The 13,649-nt window shown below is 36.6% G+C and overlaps 1 protein-coding gene across 2 annotated transcripts in view; it reads left to right on the plus strand.

Moving 5' to 3' along the window:
- The window catches only part of LOC106062762 (neural-cadherin-like), a 61,067-nt gene extending 49,575 nt beyond the window's left edge, over positions 1 to 11,492 (plus strand). For both annotated transcript variants that reach the window (XM_056044218.1, XM_056044278.1), the window contains exons 33-46: positions 350 to 585; positions 719 to 987; positions 1,617 to 1,803; positions 2,255 to 2,329; positions 2,546 to 2,626; positions 3,005 to 3,220; positions 3,391 to 3,589; positions 3,731 to 3,903; positions 5,110 to 5,398; positions 5,933 to 6,128; positions 6,568 to 6,791; positions 7,236 to 7,370; positions 7,985 to 8,095; positions 9,817 to 11,492. In XM_056044218.1, the coding sequence (XP_055900193.1) occupies positions 350 to 585; positions 719 to 987; positions 1,617 to 1,803; positions 2,255 to 2,329; positions 2,546 to 2,626; positions 3,005 to 3,220; positions 3,391 to 3,589; positions 3,731 to 3,903; positions 5,110 to 5,398; positions 5,933 to 6,128; positions 6,568 to 6,791; positions 7,236 to 7,370; positions 7,985 to 8,095; positions 9,817 to 10,097 (2,672 nt within the window). In that variant the 3' untranslated portion in view covers positions 10,098 to 11,492. The remainder of the gene's footprint in view (positions 1 to 349; positions 586 to 718; positions 988 to 1,616; positions 1,804 to 2,254; positions 2,330 to 2,545; positions 2,627 to 3,004; positions 3,221 to 3,390; positions 3,590 to 3,730; positions 3,904 to 5,109; positions 5,399 to 5,932; positions 6,129 to 6,567; positions 6,792 to 7,235; positions 7,371 to 7,984; positions 8,096 to 9,816) is intronic.
- Positions 11,493 to 13,649: the final 2,157 nt, after the last annotated feature.

Below are 13,649 nucleotides of genomic sequence, written 5' to 3' on the forward strand. Positions count from 1 at the left end.
CATCTAGAGCTCTGGGATCTCCCCCCCCCCCCAAAAAAAAAACAAAAAAAAAACGATCAACTTTATTGTAACAACTTTTATGTAACACAAAAACAGAGTTAAGATTTTCTTGGTTCCTTTTGCTCTTGTAAATAAAAAAGAAATCAAGTAATTGTTTCAGTTCTATAAACCAGATCACTTTTAAAATGATTGTGACTCTTTAAGTCAGGAATATATGCAATGTTTTTCTTTGATGAAACATTTATTGTTGACAGTGTACATCTATAATGATGATAATGTGATTGACTTATATTTGGTCAGGGACTTCCTATCAAATCCTACCTGCCACATTCTTCGCTTCATTTTGCAGGTATGACTGCCGAAGAGTTTGTAACTACTTCAGGCTCTGGGCCTACCGCAACTAACGCCTACGATAAGTTTAGAACCAAACTGGCCAGTCTGTTGGGCTACAACAGCAAGGATAATGTACAAATTGTTTCCCTAACTGATGGAGATGGCTACTTGGATGTTCACTATTCTGTCCATGGTAGCCCTTATTCCAATCCATCGCAGATAGAGAGTGCTATCATGTTAAATCAGGGGGAGGTAAGTGCTTTCTACACAGTCTCTAGACATACACTGCAATGACTCTTTTCTCCTTTGCATGTTATATTTGTTTTTTTTTTTTTTTATCTTTCAATGGTCATCGATCGAGTTATTTTGTATTATGTTTATCTAGTTTGAGAAGGCTGTTGGAGTGACTGTAGTACAAGTCCCAATTAATCTGTGCATGGATGAGCTGTACGATGATGGATGTTACACAGACTTTAATTTCAACCAGCAACCTTACCTGGTCAATGCAAACGGCACCAGTTACCTCCTGATGAAGACATCCTTGTCTGCCGAGGCTGGCTGCATTGATTCAGTTTTCCCAGAGCCAGAAGTTTGTAGGGGAGACTACTGTTTTAATGGTGGTACATGTGTCCAGGATGACTGGGGCACATTGAGGTAACTTTCCCTTTTACTAGTTGTTGTTATGGTAACATACTTAGCCTAGTAGGGGATGTACAATTTATATACTAGCTGATTTATCTCTCTAATTATTAGGCAGTACCTGATACTTTAATTTATGTTCTTCCTTGATTTTTGTACTGCTGTACTAGCTGATTTATCTCTCTAATTATTAGACAGTACCTGATACTTAAATTTATGTTCTTCCTTGATTTTTGTACAGTTGTACTAGCTGATTCATCTCTCTAATTATTAGACAGTACTTGATACTTAAATTTATGTTCTTCCTTGATTTTTGTACAGTTGTACTAGCTGATTCATCTCTCTAATTATTAGACAGTACTTGATACTTTAATTTATGTTCTTCCTTGATTTTTGTTACAGTTGTACTAGTTGATTCATCTCTTTAATTATTAGACAGTACTTGATACTTTAATTTATGTTCTTCCTTGATTTTTGTACAGTTGTACTAGCTGATTCATCTCTCTAATTATTAGACAGTACTTGATACTTTAACTTATGTTCTTCCTTGATTTTTGTTACAGTTGTACTAGCTGATTCATCTCTCTAATTATTAGACAGTACTTGATACTTTAACTTATGTTCTTCCTTGATGTTTGTTACAGTTGTACTTGTCCACCTGGCTATGATGGGCCACGGTGTCAACAGAGGCGACATACTTTTGATGGTTCTAGTATAGCTTTCTATGACAGCCTCTCCGTGTGCTCAGAAGGCAGGACAAGTATAGATTTTATCACAACACAGGAGAATGGTGTCATCATGTACAGTGGTCCACTTAGTACAACTGCACAGGTACACATTGCTTGTGTTTGTTTTGTCAGTTAAGTGTGGAGTGACTTGTCTGGTCTAGTCAGTTAAATAAAGACTCAAGCAATGTTTTATTTACACAAATGAATGATTGAATAGGATGTAATAAGCTTATTAAAAAAACAACAACTCTTTAACTAAGAAGGCACATTCCTCGTCCCATATGCTAGGACAAATTTGTACAAATGCTCCTTCTTCCCTAGTGCTATTAGAGCAAGGAATGGGTTGTCTGAGTCAGCCAGGAAAACCAGTGACTTGGCAGAATTGAAGTCATCAGTTAATATGCATGACTAAATGCATGTCGCGTAGGAAGTAATCATCTTCTTTTTTGATGTAACGTCTGTATTATATAAGATAAGATAAGAGAATCTGTTTTGGAGTAAATAAATATGTAATGAGGATTAAGTGTAATGCATAGGTCAATCTTGTCATTTAGGGGCCATCAGATTTCCTGAGTCTAACACTGAGTGGAGGATTGCCAGTACTCAAGATTAATCTTGGAACTAGAGAAGTAAGATCATGTGTTTGATTGTTTAGTTAGAGCTAATGAAATAAGTTTATGTATTTGTTTAGTTTCCTGAACTTGATATTGAAATTGTATTTTTTCCTCATGACAATGTTTCCATCAGAATCTGCTTATTGTTAATTTATTGCTGGGTTGATGTCAATTTTCTATCACCCAATTCTTTAGCTGAATCTAACAAGAAGTTTTCTTTCTTTCTTCTAGCTGTCTCTCACTCTACCAAGTAGCACAGCCAAACTGAATGATGGGAAATGGCATCATATAGACATAGACAGAGACAACCAGGTAGACTAGAGAAACTTTGTGTAGACAAATAGAGCCTACATTAGGAGCATGAATAGTATAGTCTACGTCTACATTAGAAAGACATCAAGATCACATTTGAATCTTGCATAATTTACAATAGTAGATATTTACTAAGACTTTTATTCAAATAGATTACATTTGAAATCATTTACAAATATTACTTGTATTAAAATATTTATATTCAGTGAAAACCCAGGTTTAACTTAGCCTACATGCACTGTTTCAGTTAAACTCTGACATTTGATAAAAATTGTGAATTCATCTTTTTGTTTTCTTTTCCACGATATTTCTTGATACAATGAATGGTTCCGTCGTATCATGTCATGTTAGTCAATGTTTCAACTTGTGCTTTGACAGATTGTGACCATGACAATTGACCATTGCGAGACAGCTCTAAACGGTGCCTCCAGCAATGGTACTGTCAGTGACTGGAGTTCCTGCAGACGGTCAGACACTGTGCCTGGTCCTGATGTTCTTCTCAATGTCCAGTCTTTCCTTCAGTTAGGTGGTCAGTATCAGTCTTCAGCCACAGGATTTAGTGGATGCCTTCGGAATCTCGTCCACAATACAAAGGTAGCAATCTAGTTCATGCATTCAGTTTTAACAACAGTCTAATCTTATTATTTAAATTACAGATATTCCTTGAATGAATAAGATAATTAAGTCTTACATTTTCATTCTCTTAATGAGTGTGAGAGAGTTGTAGTGGCACTGTATTGACAGGAATTGTTTCGTTGTTTCAGCTGTATGATCTGAGTTTTAACATTCCTAATTGGGGCTCTGGTACTAATGGGTGTTCCAATGAAGCGAGAGCTTGTGGAGAGAGCTCCAGCCAGCCTGTGTGTGGACAGAATGCTACCTGTGACTCTGTATGGTTGCCTACAGTTCAGAAAGCTTCTTGTCGCTGTGCCTCAGGATGGTATGGGAATCAGTGTGCTAAAGGTCAGTCTGTTTTGTGTGCTTATATAGTGTATTGTTATATGTAATTTACACTTATAGCTCAAAGTTCCTCAAGGATAATATATTACTTTTATGATTAAGTAAGCTAGACTTTGAGTTGATGGCTTGTGTGTCTGATTCCAGAGGCCCCAATAATAGACTTAAAACAACAGAGTTACTTGAAGTGGAGTGTCAGTGCACCCATCATTGAACTAACGGTGAAGAAAATGAGCTTCCAGATGATGTTTAGAACACGCAAGACTTCTGGTACTCTCTTCTTGTTGACCAATGCTGCCCAGAACTCCATCTTGTTACAGGTGAGTTGAGGACAAGCTACACTAAGACAGCTTATTAACTCTTTCTCTCCTAATCAACGATCCCATCGTTGATCTGACCTCATTAAATAATTTTATAAACTATTTTTTTTTGTGTTATATAAAAAGAGCCTACATCCCCTTTAATCATATACCATTAAGAATAAAACATTTTCTGATAACAATGGACAAAGCTATTGAAGCCCAATCATAACAGGTTAGTGAAATAGTAATGAGTAAAATGAAGAAATCCGTCAAAACATGGGACAATAATTACGGAGAGAAAGAGTTAACATCCGTCATAGTCTGGGCCACCAAATTGTTTGCCATGGTTCTAGTATTACTTTCTAAGCCAGCCCCTGTCTGTTCAGGACACGTTAGATAAATCAATATCTTTTTAAAATGCTTTAATGCGTAATTAAACCTAGAATTATGGTCACTCACGAAGGAGGTCAAGGTCACTCACGAAGGCCGAGGACAAACGCAGACGGCGAAAAGAAAATCTAAATCGACCATCGGCGGACAATGGTTATTCTTGCCCTGGATGTGGCAAAATATGTAGGTCTCAGCTGGGACTGCGCAGCCACTGGAAATAATGCATTCCTCACTAATCTTCGGACTCGAAGACTAGCCTTATTATATAGGTCAGGGGTGGGCAACCTTTTCGTACAATAAGCATAATCTATGTTTACTTGAAACTTCATATGAGGCAGTTTCAATAGTTTATACAAATATTTAGAATTATTTTTTATATATTTGCATTTTTATATTTATATACTGTGGACACACCTGATTTCTGTAGGTGTCTGCGGGCTGCATAAAACAGTTCAGTGGGCCGCATGTGGCCCACGAGCTGTATTTTGCCCACCTCTGATATAGATTGATAATATCATTTGCCTGATGGATCATTAACATTTGTTAAGCCACAAGTATAAGTCAACACTGTCAGGTTCTACTTTACAAACACTTGAATATTCTTATCAGAAATGGTCTCCCAAGAGTTGGAAACTTTGATCATGTCCATAGTTTGTGGCTTCCTTCCATACCTCCATTTGCATCATTCTACATTCACGCTCCAACCTTAACAATATTTCAGATCAGATATATGAATAGCCTATGTACGTTTGCATCAAGTCTTATTTGACTTGCTCTTTGGTTGTATGATTGTCTGATGTTTGCTGACGACTGTTCTTCTTCATTTCTCTTCAGCTCAACTCCGGCAGATTGACTCTAGTCTACAACATGGGAGCAGGGGAGAAAAGATTGGCTTTGTTTAATGCCACTGCCAATAATGGCCAGTGGCATACTGTCCGAATGGAGAGATACGGTTCTGAGTTTTTATTAAGTTTGGATGGCGGTGAAGGACGCAACTACAACTATCAGATGGCCATACCCAGTCTTAGTGTCTTCTTCCGAATGTTGACCTACTTTAGTGTTGGGGGCAGCATCCTGCCTGTCAACACTGCACCAAGCTCAGTACCCGATGATTTATTCAGCAGTAAGTTTTGACTTCAGTCATAAATTATAATTGTAAAGTTGTAAATCCAACCTGACACAGATATTAGGGGATATATTGCTTGTGGTTATGTGAAACACTGCATTCATCCTTAAAGGGAATTTCTAATTTTTAAAATTTGAGTTATGGACATATTTAAATTTGCATACAAAGTTGTAATTGTAAACATTATACCATTTTTTATTTAGATGATTAGAAAAGTTTGCAGTTAATAAATTAGACACTCAATTCTTTACAACTAACAAAAAAAAAAGTCTTTTTTGAGATAATGTTTTGAGACCATGCCTACCTCACTCTTCTCAACAATACTGTAAGCTGATGTAGATCTAGCCGATTTCATCGCTTCATTCTTACAGTGACTGCTAGGCCTAGTCTAGAAGTAATGCATTAGGATAACTTAACTAACAACCGTAAGACTGAACAAGATCCTGTGACTAGTTTGTTTGATAAGCCTGACTAATTAGAAATCTTTCCTCAAGTTGTATGAGTTACTTTAAAGTATTTTTTTCCCTACAGCTTGTGTGCGTGACATTCGACTCAGTGATAACTGGCTCCCCATGACCAAAGCTCAGAATAGTGAAGCTCTGTCTGGACTTGCTTTGTATGACTCTGCCAATGTAGTAGAGGGATGTATACGTAATGACTGCGCAAATGTTCCAGCATGTCCACCCAATCAAGAATGTTACCCTCTCTGGGAGATGTATAAATGCAGGTACAATCTGATTAGACAAGTCAGCCATATCTTTGTTTACTTAGACCAATCATTTCCTTGTCTTGAAACTTTGCAACTAGATATTTCTGTCCTAATATTCAATCAAGCGTGTACCACTATTGTCAACTAAACTAGCATGTCATTGTTTCTACCTCTCCTTATCTCTCTATAATCTTTTTTTTTTTATTTCTAAAAACTGGTTTGATATTTACCTGACCAAGGACTCTAGATATTTATTAGGCTGCTCATGACCTATAGGATATTCGAGAAATGAAGATTATTATTTTTTAGCCTAAACTTCATGCGGGATAACAGGAGATTGAATCCTGGGAGCATTGTTACAGTCTCAGACTTGTAAGACATGACCAGCTGTCCATCAAACATATGAACTAAAGTATGATTCATTAGTGTATGTAATGTCTCCTCTTCTTGTCTCTAGGTGTGTTCCAGGCTACATTATGGATACCACTGGCTGTGTTTCTTTATGCCAGTCTAGTCCATGTTTAAATGGCGGCACCTGTCAAGTGATCAACAACCAAATCTCATGCCAATGTCTTTCTGGCTGGTCTGGAGACGTGTGTGGCACAATGGCCATAGTAGATGATTCCTCACTCTCGGGTGGTGCCATCGCAGGCATAGTCATTGCTTGTATTGTCTTACTCAGTAAGTACTTTGCTTTCCAGTAGTTTAGTTTATAAACTAAGTCCATTTAGTTATTTCATCATCAACATTTTCAAAGTTTCTAAGCTCTTGATAACTGTTGCCAGTAGTGATACATTTATTCAAAGTACATTTCAAACTTGATTCATGTATTGAGCTCATTCTATGCACATGAAGACAACACTAACCAAATCTAATTGTTGCCAACTGTGATGTTTTAAAACTTGATTCTTGTATTGAAGCACATGAAGACAATACTAACCAAATCTAATTGTTGCCAACTGTGATGTTTTAAAACTTGATTCTTGTATTGAAGCACATGAAGACAATACTAACCAAATCTAATTGTTGCCAACTGTGATGTTTTAAAACTTGATTCTTGTATTGAAGCACATGAAGACAATACTAACCAAATCTAATTGTTGCCAACTTTGATGTTTTCTTCAGTTCTGGTCATCCTGTTGTTGGTCTTCATTTGTATCAGGAGAAAACCAGAAGAAAAAGAAAAGTTTGTCCTGGAGGTTGATCCTGATGATGATTACATTAGAGAGAATGTGATGTTTTATGATGAGGAGGGGGCTGGTGAGTTGTTTTTTTCCTAAAACTAGCAACTCTTTTATGTTATTCTGTTCACTTTAAACTAATTTGGTGTAGAGAGTAGATGACCTACGACCTAGTTATTACAATGGTCAACTCACTCTGTCTTGTGAAAAATTTGTTCACATTATTTCTCCCACATCCAATCTTGGGTCAAGTTGAAATTTGCATTATTATTTCTTGTATCTGACAAAACAAGAATCAATTTAAAAAAAAAACAACAACAGCTAATTAACTATTGATAATTAATTATTTGTTTAGTATCAAACAAGGGAAAGAAAAAGCAATCACGGAAACATTCACACAGATACTCTCCCCTTCCACCCTTCCCCTTGCCCAACTGGTCCAGACAGCTGATAGGATCAGAGCACATTGAGAAAGCTAAAAGCATGACATTGCACTAAACAAAAACACATTGGTAAAAATATTTCTAATCACAGATGTATTCTTAATGCAGATGTATTCTTGTTAGTCTAGATCTGTGACATATTGAATGACCCGACTGATCTAAACAAGCTGATACTTTTACACTTAATATAAGCTTTGTTTTTTGTTTTTTTTAAGTATTTGTTTATGTTTCTCTTGTTTTGTTTCTTAAGGTGAGGAGGATCATGATGCTTATGACTTAACATTGCTCCAGAAACCAAGTCTTGAAACTATGGCGCGTCCAAACTTTTACCCAGACAAGGCAGATGAAATGACTCGTAAAAGTAAGCAACCAGCAAACGTTGAACAAAACATTTCTCTTGTAGAGCTCAGTTTTTAGCTTGCCTGAGAACTTTCTAATTTCAGCATCTTACTCATGGAGCAGAGAATTATCTTCCACTTTGAAGGAATGTCTGCAATAAGATGACTTATTTGTTTAAAAAACAAAATTTACCCTTTTGACAAATGCCACGTTTTCCTTTTCCCTATTCAGTTTGTTTTTTAGTTATTTTTCTAAAGTCAAAGTTATTGGCTCTTTAGTTGTTTTTTTTTTATTTCAGTAAGTCCTAGTAACTTCCTGTGTGAACTGTTTATGAAATAATAGAAGCTCCTTTATACAAACTTTTTCCATGAAATGTTTAAATTAAAGTTTGTGCTAGACACTAGCAGTCATTCAAATTATTATTAATAAAAGAAAAATTAATAATTTAGACTTGAGGAAGTTTTGCATGCTAGGCCATGCTATAAAATGTTGACAATCCAAAAAAAAATAGTGAATATGTTCTTTCAATGAGGTAATAGTCTCCCCCTTTCTGATAACTTCCAAATGGACCTCATTCACCAATCGTAAACAAACAACATTTAGCCACGTGGTGCTCTATCTCTTCTATATAATTTACGATCTAATGTTTAATTCATGATGGTTGTCACGTGACAGTTTATTTCGTTGTTTTATCAATAAGATCACGTGACTAAATGTTGTTTGTTTACGATTGGTGAATGAGGTCCATTAAAGTTTTAAAAAAGGTGGGCCATGTTTCCATGTTTGATTACCATACTTTTTGTACATGTAAAATGTTTTACATGTTTCGGATGTTCCTTAAGAGTTGAAGATAATTACTTCCTAGTCCAAACCTCCCGCAGGACGACGGGGGATGGGAGCGGGCAGGGTTTGAACCCTGGACCATCGATAAATCTGAACGACAGTCCAGCGCGCAAACTGCACGACCAGGCAGCCATTCATAACATAAAACCCACAGGTCGTACACAAACGAATGGCTGCTATAGGGGGCATACAAGGGTGCGGGGTATACAAAATTTATTTACTCATAAACATAACATAATGGAAACTATGGACATACTGGTTGGTCTTTATACAACCTACTACAGATACAAAACAACATACTAAAGATATGACCATAAGCGTACATTTCCCACGCATGTTGCACTCTATCGCTTTATCGCTTTTTGGAATAATAACTGGAGCAAGATTGCTTCTTGGTGGACAGTCATCTGATAACCAACAACTTTATTTAGCTTATGTTCAAGTCACACTTTGGACATGCACTGTGGGAAGCGTGGTCGAGAGGCCAAGTGCACTTGAGCTTGGCTTGGCTACCTAGAAGAGGGCTCGAGGTTCGACACCCGACTTGGGCAGAGTTGTGTTTACTGAGCGCCTAAAGGCACCACGGAAAACCAACTCCTAGATACCCCCCCCCCCCCAACTGGTCCACAAAAGCGCTCTGAGCATGCTATAAGTATGAAAGTAGCGCTATATAAAAGCTTTAATAATAATGCAGCAATTAATGCACTACAATCTGTACCACTTGTTTTGTCTCTCATAAGTTTATGACATTGTTCCATAAATCTTTTTTGGAATTACTCTCATGTGAATTTATTTGCATAGATTTGTTGTGATTGCGTTTAGATGTTTTTATTGGCTTTGTTCAGCCACGTTGAAATTGTTGTGTCATGGATGTCATTATATTTCGTGTTTGTCTTTCAGATGCTCCTAGAGCTGAAGCTCAGCCTCGTCTAGACAGACCAGACGTCGGAACTTTTATTGACAACAGGATCAAGGACGCCGAGGATGATGATCCCTTCGCCGACAGCACCCGCCAGTACGACTTTGAAGGTGCCAATAGTGACGCAGGCAGTCTAAGCTCTCTCAACACCAGCAGTAGTGATGCTAGCCAGGACTATGACTATCTCAGTGGCTGGGGACCCAAGTTTGCCAGGTTGGCTGATATGTATGGAGCAGGTCAGAATTTAGAAGAGAATTCTTGATTGCTCTCTGCATCACTTCATCCATGAGTCATGGCCTCAATGCATTAGTTTTTTTTGGATGCCTTAGTTTTTTGTTATCTTTTTTTTTCTGTAACTAACAGAGGCCTTAAACATCAGAGCTGAAGCAGTACTTTTTGTAAAGTTAGCTAGGGAAAGTTTCCTTTTTTTGTATATAGTCAATGCCTGTACATACACTTTTTGATCTGTAGCATCAGTTTGTAGAACAAACATTTTTAATAGTTGACATTGTGTTTTGACATATTTTTTTTTAATATGCTTTGTATCAACCATTTTGCTTTGAAATCTCAAGTTCTTCTTGATTGAGCTTTTTTTTGTTTCTAACACTATAAAATATTGACATCTTGTACAGTTTGATCTCTTAATGAAATATTTCAAGGGTTCCTAGTATTTCTAGAGCTTTCTATAAACCAAAATGGAAGTCTGAAAAACTGCTCTGGGATTATTCATCTCTGGGGAGGGAGGGTTGTTTGACAAGATTTGAAGTCAATTTGTTGAAGTAACATTCCACATATCATTCCATGTATCATGTCTATAAGATAATTGTTGACTCCAGTCTTAGCTGAACTTAAGAGTAGTTTGAGACATTGAATTCTGGTAGAACCATATTGTTCTATTGTCAAGTTTAATAGGTTGTGGATGGGTTTTTTTTATGTCCTAACCCAAATCTCCTGCGTAAGGCAGGAAATGACCAAAGGCAGGGTTTGAACTCTGCACCATTGTGACTACAGTCTGAAGCATATACCACATGACCTGGCAGCCACCCATTACTTCATATACTTTCATAAATAATCTTTTAATATGGTCAAAGTTTTTGTTGGCCTTAATGTGTGTAAGAAGTGGCCATTTGGGGGGTTTAAATTTTGTTAAGCTATATATTGGAGCCTAGTCCTCAACTCAAAATGCTGACTCATAACTAGGGCCTTCAGCTGGGGCTATCCAATAATCATACCACCATCCCATGTTACTATTAGTTTAAAATGATCTTGTTATTAAGCTCAAATAGTAATAAATCAGTCCAGCCAGGTCTACCACTGTTTAGTTATTCAAACTGAATTTCTTCATTAGGCACAATTGTCAAAACCAGTTTTTCATAGTCCACTTTTGTAGATGTTGGTCACAAGTAGAAACCGTTAGATCCTATTGGTTCTCTAGTGCATAATAAATAACACTTGATTAGTTTTAACATTGGGGGATCCCTGTCTGGTAAATTAATGCCATCAATCAATAATACATATCTTTAACTTTGTTGAAATGTTTTGATGTAAATATTTTTATATTCTATACAACTCAAATTTTTAATTTATATTTTATAATGTCATTTTATGTCAAGAAAACATTCCAGACTTTAAATAAACTATTGTTCATATAATTGAATCAATACTTGGTGTTTTGTATGTATATACATTATTACACCCCCCCACACACACACACACACACCAAGGTTTTAGAACAGTGATGCCCAACCTCTTTCAGGCCGGTAGGCCATTTTATCTTATCTTATATGATACAGACGTTACTTCAAAAAAGAAGATAATTACGTCCTACGCATTATTTTCAACACTTGTGCCACGGGCCACATCAACAAAAAGGTTTTAAAAAAAAGGAAATAGACAATAAACAATTTTCATTAGAAACCTGTGAATCTAGTTCTTACATTAATTCTTGAGAAGTTTATCCTAAATCAACTTTTAAATATACGGCTGCACAGGTGAGACACTGGGTCTGAGTAAAATCTAGAAATGTAGGTGTTCCTCCGTGAGGCAATAACATGAGTTTCACCCAATTCATCAGTGAAATGTTTTGTCCTCACTAATAATGCTTGTAATTGTTGTGATCATCCTTAACGCTTGTTTTTGGAGATTTAGAAAAGTTTTTCAGGTAGCCTAGAGTGGAAATCAATTATCTGCATCAAGTGAAATTTGACAAGGAGTAATGTCTGGCTTTGTAAGCAATCTGTTTAAATTGCAGTTCCATCTGGGCACTTGACACATTGGCAGCAGATGAATTTTCACATGGTCCAGACTGAACTCCTTGCCACATAGATTTGGTGAATACTTTAATACAGCCCCATGGGCCCGGTTCAGTTTGACTCTTTTTAACTCTTGCTGTCAACCATACTTGTGACACCATCAGTAGTCATTCCAACTAATTTCTACCAAAAAGAGAAAGATCCTCTGTAATGACTTCGCCAGTGGTGGTCCCATGTATGCCCCTCATGGCTACTAACTTCTCATAACTGTTGTTTGTACGGTGCCGAGAATGCAAACCAAGATTTTTAGCGGTATCAAATATGTCTGTGGACTCTTCAGCGACAATAAAACACATTTCTCATTTCTAAATCTGCTTTGTTTTGTTAGTTTTTGAATGGACGTATTTACCCCTATCTTTCACTTGCCTTGTAATTGTCATGAGAAAGGTTGAAAGCTTCAAAAGCATTCTTCTTTTCAGTATTCATTTCTTCCACCACTGCAAGTAAGTACTTGTTTATACATATGGCTCCATGTCTCTACTTACAATGTGAACAACTCTTTAGCTAGCCGTACAGCATTTCTTGACTTTACTTTGGTCTCATCCACTCTAGGTGTAATCTAACAATGAAGTCTCAAGCATTTTACAGTGTGGGAAGACAGGGAGAAACATGTTAAGAATCAGATTTAATATTGTATAGTTTTAACCACTAAACAGCCTGATATTAGCCAAACCAGGGCTGATTCATTGAAGTTAATTATGTACATTTATGAAAGGAAATCCGAGTGAAAAAAAAATAAACAGAGCTGTAAGAAATATTTGTTAAGACTCAGTACTGGTATTGAGTGCAAAGTTGGACAGTTTAGTTGACCAGTTAAGCTAATCAATAAATGAACACAAAGCTAAATCTCTTATAAGACTGAAACTGGACAACTAGAACTATTAGCCAGGAGGTTGGATAAATAGTAAACATGGGATCAAACTTGTAACTACAAATAAGTTCATCTGGCTGGATAAATAGTAAACATGGGATCAAACTTGTAACTACAAATAAGTTCATCTGGCTGGATAAATAGTAAACATGGGATCAAACTTGTAACTACAAATTAGGTCATCTAAACAGTTGTAAGAACAGCAGCAAGTTTTTTTAAATATTTCAATACCAGTATTTGTTTGTTTTTTTAATCTCATGGTTCCTAATTTGTTTTCTAATGACTTTTTAGTTGTTTTAGTACAGTTTTCAATACCGGTACTTAAAGTCATTTACTAATGAAAGTTCACTTTCAGACCTTGGGATCTATAGAACAGATGATGTCAAGGTCATCTGTTGATATGGCCCACAGTTAATGAGCTTGTCGAGACATTTAGTTTCCCCCAACTAATGTTTGGTATCAATTAGTGCTGGGAGGACACCCAAACATCCCAAGATTCAAAGTCCCAGTCTTTACCAGGATTCAAACCCAGAACCTCTGGTACAGAAGCCAAACACTTAAAACACTCAGCCACTGTGCCTCCTCCTTATTAATAGCATTTTAAAAATTTTTGGCTACCGGTACCGAGTAA

Source organism: Biomphalaria glabrata, chromosome 1 (assembly GCF_947242115.1).
Source record: "Biomphalaria glabrata chromosome 1, xgBioGlab47.1, whole genome shotgun sequence".
Lineage (NCBI taxonomy): Eukaryota > Metazoa > Mollusca > Gastropoda > Planorbidae > Biomphalaria > Biomphalaria glabrata.